The following is a 16,301-nucleotide window of genomic DNA, read 5'->3' as shown; positions in this document are numbered from 1 at the left end:
AGTCACAGGGAATAGTCATTACCTGCAAAACCACACTTGGTTATCTCACCATTCTGACAGGAGGCAGGCTTTAGTCCCAGGGCTCAGTTAAGTGCATGCTCCCAACAGGCCTTGGCGGCAGACAAGACATCGCAGACATTGAAATGATGCATGAAGGATTATATGGCCGACAAACAACACTTCCAGTGATGGGTTAGACATGTCATCCTCCCACTCTGTCCAGGGACAATGTTTTTCGACCTCATTGCCATTGAGATTGCTCTCTGAGCACTTCTCTTGATACGAAGCCGCCCTAGTTTTGCTCAGAATAAGCGTTCCTTATGAGCTTGCTCTCTTGCGAGTATCTTTCGTAAGACATGTAAAATGCACAATGAACCCTGAAGGCCAATTAAAAATTGTAGTTGTCATAACTCTGGTGAAATCTAGAGGTGAACGATTAATCGTGTTTTGCTTATTAATTTGCGTTGATAGAAGCTTATGGAACTATAAGATATTGGGAAAAATGCTGACAGGGTTTTTTTCTTCAAAATACAAATGACTTTTCATAATGATTTCCTGTGTCTTAATATGTCTTTATTAAAATTACATCAATATTTTTGGTCTTGTTTTTTGTTTTATTTTTGTTTTTCCAAGTTATTCCAGTTGCTGGAATTTCTGGTCACACACACTACACCATGGAAGATTTGATAAACTATGAACCAAGTTAATTTAAAATGAGCTTTCTTGCCCACTTTAGTTATCAGTATTAGAAACATCCAATAGGATGAAGTTCTTGTAAAAATCGAGCTCCGGCAATTATATCCACTTGACAAGCTGTCTGTCAAAAATGCTTTTAAACCACCAGGGTATGAATTTCTGAGACACGACTTAAAAGGTCATTTCCCACATCACCTTTCCTTCCACAATGAAGGCTCTACCGTCCTTGTTTCATTTCCTCAACCTTCCAGAATCTGCCCTCTCCAAAGATAAAAAGAACGGGTTACGATAAAAGAACCGAAGAGAAATGTGGTGACTGCCCTGGTCGTGAGGGAGGTGAGATGACCTTGATACGCAAATAGACCTTCTTAAAAAGAGAAGGAAAAAGAAGAAAGCCGCTAAAGATATTTATCATACACTGGGCCATTGGCAGGAAAGTAGATGGGTTCTGCTTCATTTAATTATCATCATCTATTAGAAATTATTTTTCAACTTTCCCACAGCCAGTAGGCTAAAGGTTTTAACGGAGGTTCAAATGATTGCTCCTCAAAAGAAAGAAAGTCACAGCAGTTTGGAACGACATGAAGAGATGACAATATTTTAATTTTTGGATGAACTATCCATTCAAGCACAATGAATGTCTGCCTGAAAAGGAATAAACAGCCGTTTAAGCTGACAACACCCTTTCTTTACTTGCGTATGTGCCGCGTAGAGTCTTGACATTTGAGGTTCTGCTAATTCTACCCTTGCATCGCTGCTCTATAATCATAATCAGCGGTATTCTTCTAAGCTCCTGAATGAGAAACATGCTCTAGCCCACCATGCACCATGTTCTCGAGAGGTGAGAGCCTCATGTGTGCCTACTGGGCCAAATGCCTGCTCAAGCCATGACATGATCCTAATCGACATGAGCACACGGGAGGGCTCCAGCCCAGGGCCGAGGGCCAGACATGGAACACAATGACCAGCTCTCCCATTCCGCCATCTCCGAGCGCCTTACAAACAATGCCCGGTCAGGAAAACAAGCCCTCGATATCAGTCCACAGCTGTGCTTTTGTCTCTCTCTCCATCCGTCAGAGACACACCATGCAGGCTTAGACACCTACGCCGTCGCCTCTGCTGCCCTCTGCGACGGAGAGAGCTTGTTTATCACACCGAAGCATATTGCCGATGTCCTCGCAAGGCGAAGGGAAAGCGAGAGAGAGACAGGAAGATAGAGAGACGGACACAAGAAAAGGGAACGAAAGAGAAACAGAACAAATAGAGGCTGTGAAAAAGATGAATAGAGAAAGAGCCGCAAATAAAGCGAGAGAGAAAGGACACAGTAAAAACACTGAGATAGAGAGCTGGAGAGAGAGAAACGCAGTGAACGCATTGGAAAGCACATAATGGAGGGGACAGAGGCTAATTAAGGAAGGCCGGATTAATTAGGCTTTCAGTCTGCCTGCCTCTCATTCTCCCACTGTGTTTCCTGCCAGTGCCACCCTCCATCCCCTCATAAAACACACCGCATTGTTGTTGGATGGATTTTAAGGCTCCAGCCTTTGGAATGTACATAAGTTTGTAATTTCCAGTGGGAACGTAACTTGGTTAGCTGTGTAGGCAAATACAAGGTAAGGCTGGGTGGAATGATGGGACTGTATATAATGTGCAATGGGAGAAATGTGTTAAACGTGCTATATCACAGTATCCTCAACGTAATTAAAAAAACTTGGCGCCAAGCGGAAAATTATAGCCTGAGGCTGCAAGTTTCGTGTAACGCTCCATGAGGTAGGCGGTGATTCCAACCCTATAGCATGTAATGATTTCAAAACAAAACAAATTAATTTAGAGATGCACACATACTAAAATTCTGTCTGATACTTGCAAGCTAATTACTAATAAACTGATAAATGACCCATCTTAAATTCTATAGTATTGTGTATAGACTTATAAATAAATCTGGAAATATAAGACACTAAAAGCTAAAACCAGTCATTTACAGTTCAGTTAAGTATAAAAAAAAATGGATGTTCATTTTAAGATTTGCTACAATTAATAAAAAAACATATGTTAAATTAAAAATCAAATAACCAATATGGTAGAGATATACTGCATATACTTGAATTATATTTCATTTAAATATTCAGCTCGTAGAAATTCATCAATATACGTTAGGGATGTTAATTTCGGTTATTTATCCTAACCAACAGCCGACGCTCGTTAACCAATTATTAACCGTTAGCCAACAAGATTATTTTAATTAGGAATTTAATTCAATTAGAAAGAACAAGTGTTTGTGACCCGTTAAAAATACCTAAATTTGTATTTCAGGGATTAATTTCACATGCACAAAAGAAAACAACAGAACATGAGGATTCAAATGGACACATCACATCACACACCTGCAGCGCTTCTGCGAACAGAGAAAAACATAAGCTAATAAAGCTAGGCTACATATATAATGATTGAATAGGCCTGAACGATAAATATTTTTACTTAAAACGAAAGAAAAAACTGTGCAACAAGTAGCTAGTATGCAGAGTTTTGGTTCATTTTTGTGCTGCCCGAAAGGAAGACAGCTGAAAGTGGCATCCTATTTTCTTTATTTTACAAAAGCGCAAATATTTATTTTTATTGTGAATGTACACAAATGAAAGCACCTGACTAGGAGTCTTCATTTTTACTGTTAGAAGAAAAAAAAAATCAGGTAAATGCACACACAGTTAAGCATTGCTAACTTGACAATGCAACCTTTACATTATAATAATAAAATACAGTCAGCCAAACACATAGGTAAAAAAAATAAAATAAAATAAATAAATAAATAAAAATGAACACTGCTTAATCGTTATCACCATACTGCCGTGATATTATGCCAAAAAATTGTTTTGTGTGGATATTGGAATGTGAGTGAAGTACAAAACCAGGTTTACATAATACTTTGATATTCAAATACATCTCGAAAATGGAAACATTTGGATTTGTGTCGTATGAGAGATCCAACGTTAGTTTCAGTTTTGCTTTAGCCTAAATTAATTTGTTTTGGCTTGTCGTTTATATAGCCTAGCTTTTTATATTCTTCATTCTTGTTCTTTTCTGAATACTGTTAAATTGAAATTATTTTTTTTGTGGAGTGTAGGAAAACTGAAATAGCCTAGCCTATGTTTATAGTGTTTGTAAACATTTTGCGTCAACATCGGGTCTATTTCTAAATGTAATAATAAAATGTGATGCAATTGATCCACTACTCTAATGTCTCTCACCATGATGTGAAAGTCATATGTCCACTGTCAAAAAAAGCTGCAGTAATTAAAAACGGATTTTCTTAATAAACAGAGTACAGTACAAAGCTAATTAAATAAAGAAGTTTGCACTGCCGATAGCTTGGACATTTAGCATGAACTGTTGACATTAGCTATGTATCAGTTTAATATGTGATGTTTGCTCATGTCACAAATCCAGCAAAGCATTCTAAAGATTTGTGGGAGTTCGAATGTGAATGAATCATTGAATTCCTGTCACTTTTCAGCCAAGGGTGCTTGCACTCCACTAAACTGTCATTTACAAAAGCCTCCAAACAACATCTATGTTTTAAATAGACGACTTGGACCAGCCCCCGTACAATCCAATTAAGAATCAAATCACTCCAACTCTGTTTTTCATAACACTGGCTTACAAGAGGCCATCTGGGACACAAAACAACTCTCTCTCACAATCCCAAATACCCCCCACCCTACCCAAAAAAACACTTGCACTTCTCAATGGCACTGTTATCATGAGGGGCCACTTTTGCAGCGAGGGCCCTCATTGGTTCTGTTCCTCCTCCCTGCTGTATGGAGCAAACCATGAGGACCCTTCAGCCCTGTTCACTATGCAGGATCCTTAGCCAAAAATGACAGGCACTGATGGGCATTAATATTTATCAGGTGCCAAAGCTTTGCCAACCTGAAGATACTAAAAACAAAAATCAGAAGGGTTGGAGAAAAAGTGCAGTTGGCCATTTCATGATGATTGACATCAAGACTTGCTATCAGAAAGCCTTTCTAAGGGGGGAAGCTGGAATGCCCTTGTGCCAAGTTTACGGTAATCCCAATAAATTATAATGTACTCTGCAGACATTAAAAAGCATGATTGGTGCTAAATTAAATGGGCTGTGACTCTGAGGTCACAGTGAGATGGATATGTTCTTCTAGATTCTTTCTCATCCCATCTCTCACTTCTTTTACTATCAGAGCAGATTTTTCCTTTTTCTGATAGGCTCATTCAGTAATGTTTATGTGCAGTAGGAGAGAGTGGGGTAAGCTGTGCCACTTTATATTTAAACTGTCCTCTAGTCAAAGACAAACGTGGTAGAGGTGTAATTAATACTACTGATTGTATTTCAGGACGTATCAACTGAAATTAGAAGAACGCATTTATTATAGAAACAGACTATGAGAAAAAAAGTGATTGTATGTGCATTTTTCCTACTTCATCTTTCCCAATTTAGTTTAGTCCATTTCTCTAGTTTTAATTCACGAGCCCATTCTAAACAGATTTGTGGTCCAAACGTTAATCTCCAGCAGGCACTTTTGTCTGTTTGGGTGTGGGGGGGTTGGATTAGTCCATTTTCATTATTTGCTGAGGTCAAAGGTACTGTTAAACACCAATTTGTTAACTAAAATTTGTTGAGTCTAATGATGATTAATGCCCTTGTTGTAGGCCTTTCACTGTTACATGAAGCAAAGTTCTTGTTCTTTTTTTTTCTACAAAAGCAATTAGAGCAATTTTAAATCCACGAAACACATCACGGGCTGACAGGTTAAGCTTTTAATGCAAATGTGACAGCAACATAATGTACAATACGACAAAATGGGATGGTACTGGCCTAATTGCTCACAACTAAAAAGAATTAATATTGAATGAGGTGCCTTCAAAAACACATTTGATTTCATAGCTTCCATGACTAACGCGTATACACACGATAGCCCCAATGGGCTTGGCAGTGTGATGCCCTCATTCCTGCACTTACGTGAGTATTTTATGTTTTATGAGAACATGTAATGAGGTATAAGCTGCAACGTAAAGATATCTGATGGGTTTTGTGAGAACAACTCCAATATAAATTTTGAAAAAGACTGTGTCAACTGTTATAAATGTCAAACATTAAACTGTGTGTTTTTAGAACAATTGTCATTTTAAAGTACATTTTATGGATCAAAATGAATAAATCATGACTGCGATAGCAAGGCAACCAACTGTAAAGTTGTAGTCTGCTATAGCATGATGACTGTTCAGTAAAAGAAAGTTCATCACCTAAATAAATGGATTGAAGGTGCACTTCATCCGCAGTTGAGCCTTTATGAGTTCTGACGATAAAGACCCACGGTTGATCTGAATCGATTGAAGAAGACATTAGATCTTGGCATTATATTTTACGATGAAGGATAGCCAAATCGTATGTCAGTTTAACAGAGAACCGCTTTCAAGGTGAGGTCAGAGGACAATCCCTCTTAGCAGTCTCTTCCACACCTTTATGCCATTTGTGATTCGTAACAGAAGCGATGTAAGGCATGAGGAGAACACTGGTTTTCAAGACAGGAGCAATCTGAACTGTGTGTTTGAATCTAGTCTTTTGGCTTGATGTGAAAAGCCCGTAAATCAGGTGCGCGTGTGGAATACCAAATCGCAGGAGAGAGAATAGAACTCATCAATCATGGGTGACGTGCGCTTTGCTGCACGGGAGGGAAGCCAAACCACATTAGTGTTGATGCAGCAATGCTGTGGTATGGAGGACGGCAGGGGAAAAAAAGGAGGCAAACAATTCAGAATTATAGACTATTAATGGAAAACATTATGGAAACAGGTCAAGTAAATGGACCTGATGTGAGGCCTTTCGATGATTATGGACTTGACAGGCTCACCCTAAAATTTAGGCAGTTATCAAGGTATTATTTTGGGATAACCGTCAACGGACAAAATGAGAACTTGACCCTTTGGTCAAGCAATAGGTGGACACCGTAGGACAAACACAAACTGTTTTCTTTTTTAGTTGTTTTTTTGTGCAGTCGAGACCTATCTTCACAATGGCAAAAAGGGACACATCCTGTGCAAGAGACTTGGGGATTTGCACGTAATAATGAAAAAAGTTTGTTCCTTGACTTGGGAAGTCACAAGAGAAAAACATGCCAATCTGCTGGACTCTGATGTGCACCTCTGATCTCTCAAAAACTGCTTTGAGGTGGCAGATCAGAAAAGTGCCAGTGGCCCATGTGCAGAGGTCAACACCGCTGTCAGGATGTCATTCTGTGTGTGCGCCTTTGTTTTCTCACCCACCTTTATAGTCTTCTCTTCCTGTGACCTGATTTGGCATACCTGTTTACCTGTCTAGCATCATGCCATTCGGCCTGTTAGCATGTCTTCCTGCCTTTCTTCTTTCACTCATGACTTGCTTGCCACCAGCATATACACCCTATCATGGCTCTGCCAGAGGCAGTGTCCATCTCTAATGACACCTTACTGCACTGCTGACAGGTTTCTTAGCCCGAAGGAGTAAAGGTAGCACCTGGCCCTTGGGGAAAAGCATGAACATATGTAAATATCACCAAGTATACAAACCAGACACAAAACCGGCTCCTTAAAAAGTGGCAATTGACCCTAGCTGTCAACACACGCAAGTCAGCAGAGTCCTGAGTGACACACTGAGAAAATGAGTATTTTGTAAATTGGAACTGCAGATCGTGGTGAAGTATAAAAGAGGGTGATCTAAAATGAGGGAAAGATGATTCAAGAGGGAATGATGAGTGTGAAGCCAAGATAAGAGGCTAAAAAAATAGGTATGGAGTGATAGACATGGAAGAAGTCAAAAAAAAGCACTTGGAAGATAAAGTGGGGGTGTCATTAAAGACATTCTCATAGCCCCAGGAAGATCACGAGGAAAAGAAGAGAGAAAATAGAGAGAACCGTTGTGTTTCACACTACGCTTTGCACTGTTTCACACTAACTGAGTAAGGATCAAACAGTGTTGAAAGAACCAATGAGTGTACAGGATTAGAAGGATGGTTAGGAGGTTTTTTCATTAACAGGGTGTGTTTGAAGTTCCCTATAGACAAAACAATTTCATTTTGGTCTTGGGAGTAGTTGAGCGTACATATGTTAATGAGGACAAATAAATAATTGTGACACAGCAGCTTATTGAGGAAGTCTGTTATCCTGGGATTACTGTAACTAAAATTTTCAAAGAATCACAAATCTCTTTGGGATAAAAGAGCAAGCGAGAGCCTGCATGACAGAGCACATTAAAAACCACCTTACCACCTTCGAGTAATGCCTCACAGGTAAAAGAAGGTATTGCAGGTAGATGTATCAGTGTAAAAATACAATGCCCTACCAAACTCCAAAAAATGACTGCTCCTAAAAAATTAACAGGACTCATCAAATATGCACTAACAAATCAATATGTAATTGAAAATTAAAACCTCGTCCAAGGTTAAACAAACCACATAATGTGCCAAAAACATTTCAAAAACATGTTGTTTCTAAAATATCCCTGCCAAAACAGATCCCTCTCATGCATACTTTTATCCAACAAAAACAATCTCCTAAAAAGGCATCAAAACGGCTCAGGAACTGAAGGACTTTCTTAAATGCACGTTTACCTTGTTTCACACCAATTCCAATGGATTATAAGCTTTTTGGAATCTTACCTCGCATTCTCTGGAGCCAGAGATGGTGTAGGTGCATGGTCCGGTGCCATTGACCAGCACATCCGTGCCCTCTGTGTTATTAGGCTTGTAGTCCACATAGTACTCCTGCAATGGTGTGCTGAGTGTGCGCTCTGTCTCCCGTGACTTTTTCCGACGTTTGCGAGCAGCAGCCGAGTTTTCCTGTAGCTGCTTAACACTGCTTGGATAGCGCTTCCATGAGACATAGATTACCAGGAGGATCATAGCAACTGACAGGAAGAGGGCAACACTTCCTGCCACTATCTTGTGGAATGATACCGGTTCAAAGTCTTGCTCAGGCGGTGGGACAGCGGGCTGAGAAGGTGCTGAAGAGGTGGTAGCTTCCAGAGATGTCCCCTGGCCCCTTCTGCTGTCTCCAGATTTGAGAGTGGGGATGAAAGAGCTGACTGGGGTCTGGGCAAAGGCGACAAAAGGGGTGGAGGGAGCAATTACGGTTGATGGCGTAGCAGGGGTAACCCTGCAAACTCCATTGGCATCAACTGCATCCATAACCTTCTCCCCTTGAACTTCTTTGGGTGATGCACAAATCATATTAATTTCTTTGTTTCCACGGAAGGTTCTCAGCCAGGCCACCAGTGGACACACAACTGGTCCACAGTCCCACATGTTTCCTGCCAGACTAATTGCAGTCAGAGAGGTCCAGGCATCCACGGCTTCTTGAGACACATTGACAAGCTTGTTTGAATCCAGGTTAAGCGTCTGGAGATTCGGCATGGCCCGGTACACCTCTGCATCGATCTCCTGAAGGTCATTTCCTGAAAGGTCAAGCTTCTGCAGTGATGTCCAGGTCCACGTAAGGCCTTCACTCATGGTCCTAATACGGTTCCACTGGAGGTAAAGAGCGCGTAAGTTATAGAAGCGTGGGAAGTTGAAAAAGTTGATTTTGGAGAACTGGTTATGCTCAATATGCAGCTCAGTTAGCTTCATCAGGCCGGACATTGAATTGCGAGTGATGCTGCGCAGTCGGTTGTAGCCAAGGTCAAGGAATTCAAGATTACGGCAGTCTTGGAAAAGGCGGGAGGGAAGATTCTTAAGGGAGTTGGAGCGCATATGCAAGCTGAGGAGCTTGCGCAGCCCCTGGAACTGCCCTGGCTGCAGAGCTTGTAGCTTGTTATACGAAAGGTCCAGGTTCCTCAAGTTTGGTACCAGGTGAAATGTGGTGTTATGTAGCAGTGTGATCTTGTTGGAGCTCAGTATTAGCTCTTTGAGCCTCCGTATCCCTTGAAAAGCACGTGCATCCACATTGGCAATGTAGTTGTGGTCCAGGTACAGCCAAATGAGCTGGTTGAGGCCAACAAATTGGCCAGCCTTCAGGCTTGCTAAGCTGTTATACCGCAGGGACAGGCCCTGACAGCCGCCTGAGAGGTTCTTGGGAACATCACGGAATGCGCTAGACTCACAGTATACAATTTTGCCATCGCATCGACAGCTCCGAGGGCAAGGACGCTCACCAAAGCAAGGGGTGGCAGAGAGCCATGCCTGCATTAGCAATGGCACCATGAACCAGCGGTGCCTCATGGCAAAGCCTAAAATGGAAAAAGAAAAAAAAAACTGTCAAGAAATGACTTACTTCCTGATTAGACAAACACACAAATGAATGGGATATTATCTAAACCATGCTAATTAAAGAGAGATTTATTCAGTTCAACTTTTATTTAATGTGTACATACAGCATTAGACACAAAAGTAAATCAAACAGCAAGAGAGTTTGAAACATATACAGCATATTCACTCTCCCTGACAGAGTATCTCTCTTACTTTTTTGGCGCAGATTCAATCATGATCCTATTAGGGCACTGTGATGCATTGCGACGTGTTGAATCGTGAAATGTGCAAAATGATGTGCATCTTATTGTGAGGTAGTTGACAATACCCTGCCCTAATTGTGGTGCAGTTTCAAAGCAGAGATTAAGACGACTAATGAGAGAAGAAATATTGCAATTGTTCTGTGATTATAAACCCTTGAAATATTACATTTATACAGCAATATGATACCACACAGGACCCAATTAACAGTGGTGATTGGGCAAATCAATCCAGTCATGCCATGTTGTTTAATTCTTCTCTTTGGCAATGGCAAACATGCTATCAGAGCAAGCCAGTCCTCCAATAAGCTTGGACATGAGCCCACTACAGTATGAAAGGAAATGTCCTGAGAGATATGCCTCGGCCATCCTATTAGTCCCTAATTATAATCTAAATGATTGTCAGTCAACCAAATCAGTTATATATGCCTGGCTGTTCAGTGACTCTGCTACCAGCCTTTGTCAATCTTTCCTTAACACACAAAGAAAAGCCTAGGTGTTGTTTTTGTCAAAATAAATGGGGTAGGTGGGGGGGTAAAGCGAGGCATTATATCAGCAGTGAGCTCCCGACTAAACATCGGCTCAAGAGGTTAGAGGTCTGGGTAAAATACACATGTTCTTTATGTGAAGGTCTTGGCCAAAGCCCGGACATTTTCCAGTAATGGGATTTTATCATTTTTGCTGCATCTTTCTGGCCTTCATACGTACACTGTGTTGCTGTAAAAGGTTTTCAAATCCATCCCTGATGCATAAACTTTTACAAAGCTTGCTAGAAATTACATTCTGAAATGAAGTTCCTAAGGCATTATATGCCTGTGAGAAATATGTATGCGAATGTGGCTATGACACATTAATATTGTCATAAGAATTCATAAAAGTGGTTCGCTTGAAAGCAAAATGACTGCAGACTCATCCAAACACCATTTTAAAACCATATGCATGGAATAAAACGCTTTAGATGAAACAGTGCTATATTGAAATAATTCTGGCAGATGTTCTCTAAGGTTGAACAGGAGAAAATATTCATAAGGTACTCCATTTAATGGCTTATCACCAACCAAACATTTGAATGGTCATGAACTTTATTAATACACCTCCTGTTCATCATTTTAATTGAAAGCTGATAACCAGAAATTGTGAATAACTAAAGTCCTAATTATGAAAAGCATATCTATTGTTATCGTATCATGTAGAATCTAACCAACGTCTATTTGTGAAATGTTTTGCTTTTTTGAAAAGTTTGTGCCCTCTTTCCATTTCCAAAAAATAAAAAAAATGCCACTTGATTTAGTGTTTTCTTATTTATTGCAATGACCTTCTTATATTTCTGCAGACTTCAGTGTTCAAGCAATTTTTGGAAGCCACTGATTGTGATAAAACAACAATCACAAAAACTAAGCAAAGAGGTGCCGATATCCATGAGTGTACTGTTGCCAAGAACTGATGCACAAGCAGGCTGCGGTACAATAATTACGTCACTGGCTCCCATTCATACTAACCAGACAATCAGACTGTATCAGCTTAATGACATTTGCTAATCAAATGATGCTGATAAAGTTAATGATCCAAGTGAAGTCTAATGAAAATTAATTTGTAGCAAACTTGCACGGCCACTTTTCTTATTTTAGATGCAACTACACCTTTTTCTCTCTTGGTAAAACTGATTTGGACTCTGCACAGGCCTACATACCCTTCACAGTGACGCTCCAAAATTTTGCCAGGTTGGTTATTTTATGTTTGCTGTCAAGATCTCCCACTACAGTGCCGCAAAGCAGCAAGCATAGCTCATCATTTTACGAGCCGTGGAAGGCCATCTTGCTGCACATCGCTAACGAATAACAATCAGAGCAGGTCACGTATCTGTCAAATAGCCCCTGTAAAATGATTGAAAGCACATCTATAATCAAGTACTCTAATGCGGCCATGAGAAGGTCTGCGGCTTATAGTTAATCACAGTGCTTAGCTAAATAATGAGTCTAGAAATTATGAGAAACATGTATGTAATATAACTAGTATGCATTCTTTAATAAATGCAAAAGTAAATGTGGATTAACATCTCAAGTCAGCCACTGACGCAATGCATATTGATCGTGCCTTTGTTTTCTATCAATACATAAAATCTCTTCCTGATGAAGAAATAACTCAAACAATCTAATTATGTAAACTGAACAATTCATTAAGCGCTCCAGGAATTGTATGCACACTTACGTTGCAAAAAAATGTGCACATATATCACAACGCATGCACATAATGTGCGTGTTTTTCAACACCAAATGCAAGTCTGAAATCTACGAAAGATTACAAACTATCTGTGTACAATCTCCACACTATCAATAATGCACAGACACACTCTGAGAAATTGCCTTGCTGCCAAAAATGAGGTTCAATTAGCATTCCAGTGTTAATCAATGAGTTGGCATCAGTCTGCTCTTTAAATCAGTGAGAGATGAAGAACAGAGATAGGCCAATAATCAGTCTGACCGATATTTTTTACCAATACTCACACTTTTTAACTTAACTGGCTGTCAGTTCTATGGATGAATGGCACCATTTGGTGGATCGCAATTGAAGAGCAACTAACAGCAGCATTTTGGGTAACATAATTGTTTATTATATTGTTTGGACATTTAACTTTGTTTTGTAGGTAAGAACTATTCATTTTTAATTGAGAAATGTGTAGCTTAACAAGTAGACCTAAACCCTGTAGTCCAAATCAGAGGTTGCAATGAATTTGCTACCATCTAGATGACAAAACAGCTTTGCATAAACATAATGGCATAAATAATAGCAATAATGTTTTATCAAGTTTGTTATAAAGAATCTCGTTACAATTATATATTAATAGCAGCATAAATATTAAATAATACATACATTATTATTATTTTTATTTATTTATTGCTATAGCACAATGATCACTTGTGCGAAAAAAAAAAAAAAAAACAGTAATATGTATTAGTTATCAGACTCTTAAACATAACAAATAATGCCCATAGGTCATAAAGACTGAATAAATGCCCATCGAATAAATGAACGGACAGATACACTTGACTGTACCTCACCAGAATCAAACCACTGTGAGCTGAATGCAGGGTCAGATTTGAGTATAAAAATATGTGGTTATCAAATGCACAATAAGTCGATGCATGCGTATGAAAGAGAACATCGAGTGAATGCATGCATGAATATGCATATATGAACATTTTGTGCTTTATCACAGTACATGCAATCTTTTAGTTTTACTGCACGGACACCGTGTGAAGACAATTCACATTACGCTGCAAAATGAATAAAACTGCATGAAATTTTCCCCAGTTTATCAACCCATAAAATATCCACCGTGGTTTCCACGTTCACTTAGGACCGAGTGAGAATACGCAAACTTACCCATCACCGCGTCTCAGTCAACTCCTGGCCACAGGTTTTACAGCTTTCTACCGCTCGAGACCCGAGACGGCATGGTACGCGCTCTCTTCAGATGGTTCGGTTCTTCCACGAGCGCCCGCCTGTAGTCCTCCACCGCAGAGCAGGCGCGGGAAATCTTCAGTCTCTCCTGACTGACCACTGACCATATCTTTTAATTCCCCTCAAAACAAAATTCTCATCGTAAACATCCACTTGAACAGAAAGAATCCATTTGACATCCTAAAATCATACGTCAAGTCACAAACAGAGCCGAAGACGCGCGATTCAAAATCCAAGTTATCTACCACAAGTCAAACTTATGGAAATCCCAGCAATCCCCTTCCGCCTCAGTATATTCCATCGCAGCATACTGCGCAAATACTGTCTTTCCAGAAAGGATGATGCTTACCGTAGATTAATCCGTGGATCTATTATAATTTCAATGAGAATTAGTATGTTTAGAAGATTTCAATCCAGTCCAAAATTACTGCACTCACAGAATACTGTTTGGAAGTGTACTCCACTCCATCGGGAATGTTTCTCCTCTCCTGTACAGTTCCCGACAGTACAGAGATGCAGCAGGATTGTGAGTGGTTAACCACAACCGCCTGTCGCACCATAACTTTGTCAGACAGAATCCGAATGCCCTCTTCTGGCGAACTGACATCTCCAGCAACAATCTCTTCCCCTCTCATTTCACTCTCACTCGATATTTCCACTGGAAAACGAGTGGGTGACACAACAAGTCTATTAGCTAGACTAACGTAAAAGAAGAACACACAACGACCCAGCTGAAGAGAAATATAGTTTCTCGACCCAACAAGAAATCATAAGAAATCTACAAACATTTTATGTACTGTGTTCGTTATCTTTTATACGAAGGTAAGCTAAACCTGAACTATTTTTTTTTTTTTTGGCTAATTCCTGCGTTCTGGTGCACGTCATGACGTGGGCCAGTGATTTTGGTTCAAATAAAGTTTTAGCGGTATTCAGTTTCATATCTCTCTTTCTTTTAAGCTAATTTACAGCAGATTGAGGTGTGTAGCTACTAGATGATTTGTCTGTGTATTTTATCATTCTCGTACTGCTACAGAGAATGGTGGGAAATGTAGTTTAGTTACACAGCCAATAAGATAATTAGAATTTAGCAGCCATTGGGTTTCCTCATAAATTTGGGTTTTAAGTCTTAAGTTGCACGGGTTGTAGCAATAGCCAATAATACATTGTATGGGTCAAAATTATTGATTTTTATAGATATCTACAAGATATTTTGTACATTTCCTACCATATATATCAAAACTTATTTTTTGATTAGTAATATGGATTGCTAAGTACTTTGGACAACTTTAAAGGCGATTTTCTCAGTATTTTGATTTTTTATTTATTTATTTATTTATTTATTTATTTATTTTTTATTATTATTTTTTTGGCACCCTCAGATTCCAGATTTTCAAATAGTTGTATCTCAAATATTGTCCTATCATAACAAACCATACATCAATGGAAATCTTATTATTCAGCTTTCAAATGATGTATAAATCTCAATTTAAAAAAATAAAGAAAGAAAGAAATGACCCTTATGACTGGTTTTGTGGACCACAAAACCAGTCTTAAGTCGCTGGGGTATATTTGTAGCAATAGCCAAAAATACATTGTATGGGTCAAAATTATTGATTTTTATTTTATGCCAAAAATCATTAGGAAATTAAGTAAATATCATGTTCCATGAAGATATTTTGTAAATTTCCTACTGTAAACCTAACAAAACTTAATTTTTGATTAGTAATATGCATTGTTAAGAACTTCATTTGGACAACTTTAAAAGTAATTTTCTCAATATTTAGATTTTTTTGCTTCCTCAGATTCCAGATATTCAAATAATTGTATCTCGGCCAAATATTTTCCTATCATAACAAACTATACATCAATGGAAAGCTTATTTATTCATCTTTCAGATGATGTATTCATCTCAATTTGGAAAAAATTACCCTTATGACTGGTTTTGTGGTCCAGGGTCACATTTGATATAACATTAGGCTCAACTGTGTTTTTAAAATTGTAACTAATTAAAGACTGCATCTATCACAAGGATAGTCCCTTTTGTCTAAATATCTGTAATTAATTATTTCATTAATTATTTCCCATTGTTTTTCATTTGATGCAGACTCACCTACAGACAGTGGGATTGATTGACATTGCTGTTATGAATTGCACAATGACAGTCTAATCAATTATTATGGGCTCTCACATGGCCTGCAATCTGATTGGCTATGGTTGTCCTCGTTGCAAAGGAAACGTTTGAGTGGCACTGCTATTTTCTGCTTCATCATTAGCGCAACCCTGCAATTTCTGTCCATCAAGTGTCCCCTTCAAACTAACAAGCCAGTTAACAAAAGCATTTAACCTCTCAAGGCTGTGAACTGATTGAGCAAAGCCAATTACTAAGAAGCTGACCATATATATGTTTTATATTATATTATGTAATAAGTGAATGCCTGAATAAGAGAAATGTAGTTGCCAAGAGTGAAAGAGGCTTGTGTTTCAAACATTTCCTGCCTGTCTTTAAAGAGAACAGCTTATCCCTGTGCACTGAGTCTCAGCAATTGTACAATTGCCTGGAAATCGAGGCCAGACAGCTGCAGTCTTTAACAACAGTTCAGAAAGAGGTCATGGCAGGAGAAAGTGTGTTCCT

At 39.1% G+C, this 16,301-nt stretch overlaps 1 protein-coding gene across 1 annotated transcript in view; it reads right to left on the bottom strand.

Moving 5' to 3' along the window:
* The window catches only part of LOC127171664 (leucine-rich repeat transmembrane neuronal protein 4), a 142,492-nt gene extending 128,277 nt beyond the window's left edge, over nucleotides 1-14,215 (bottom strand). Inside the window, exons 1-2 of the mRNA XM_051120440.1 lie at nucleotides 13,592-14,215; nucleotides 8,364-9,928 (exon numbers count right to left, since the gene is read on the bottom strand). Of these exons, the coding sequence (XP_050976397.1) occupies nucleotides 8,364-9,928; nucleotides 13,592-13,595 (1,569 nt within the window). The 5' untranslated portion in view covers nucleotides 13,596-14,215. The remainder of the gene's footprint in view (nucleotides 1-8,363; nucleotides 9,929-13,591) is intronic.
* Between the last annotated feature and the right edge of the window lie 2,086 nt (nucleotides 14,216-16,301).

This window comes from Labeo rohita, chromosome 10 (assembly GCF_022985175.1).
Source record: "Labeo rohita strain BAU-BD-2019 chromosome 10, IGBB_LRoh.1.0, whole genome shotgun sequence".
NCBI classification, from domain to species: domain Eukaryota; kingdom Metazoa; phylum Chordata; class Actinopteri; order Cypriniformes; family Cyprinidae; genus Labeo; species Labeo rohita.
This window is presented reverse-complemented; position numbering and strand designations above follow the sequence as displayed.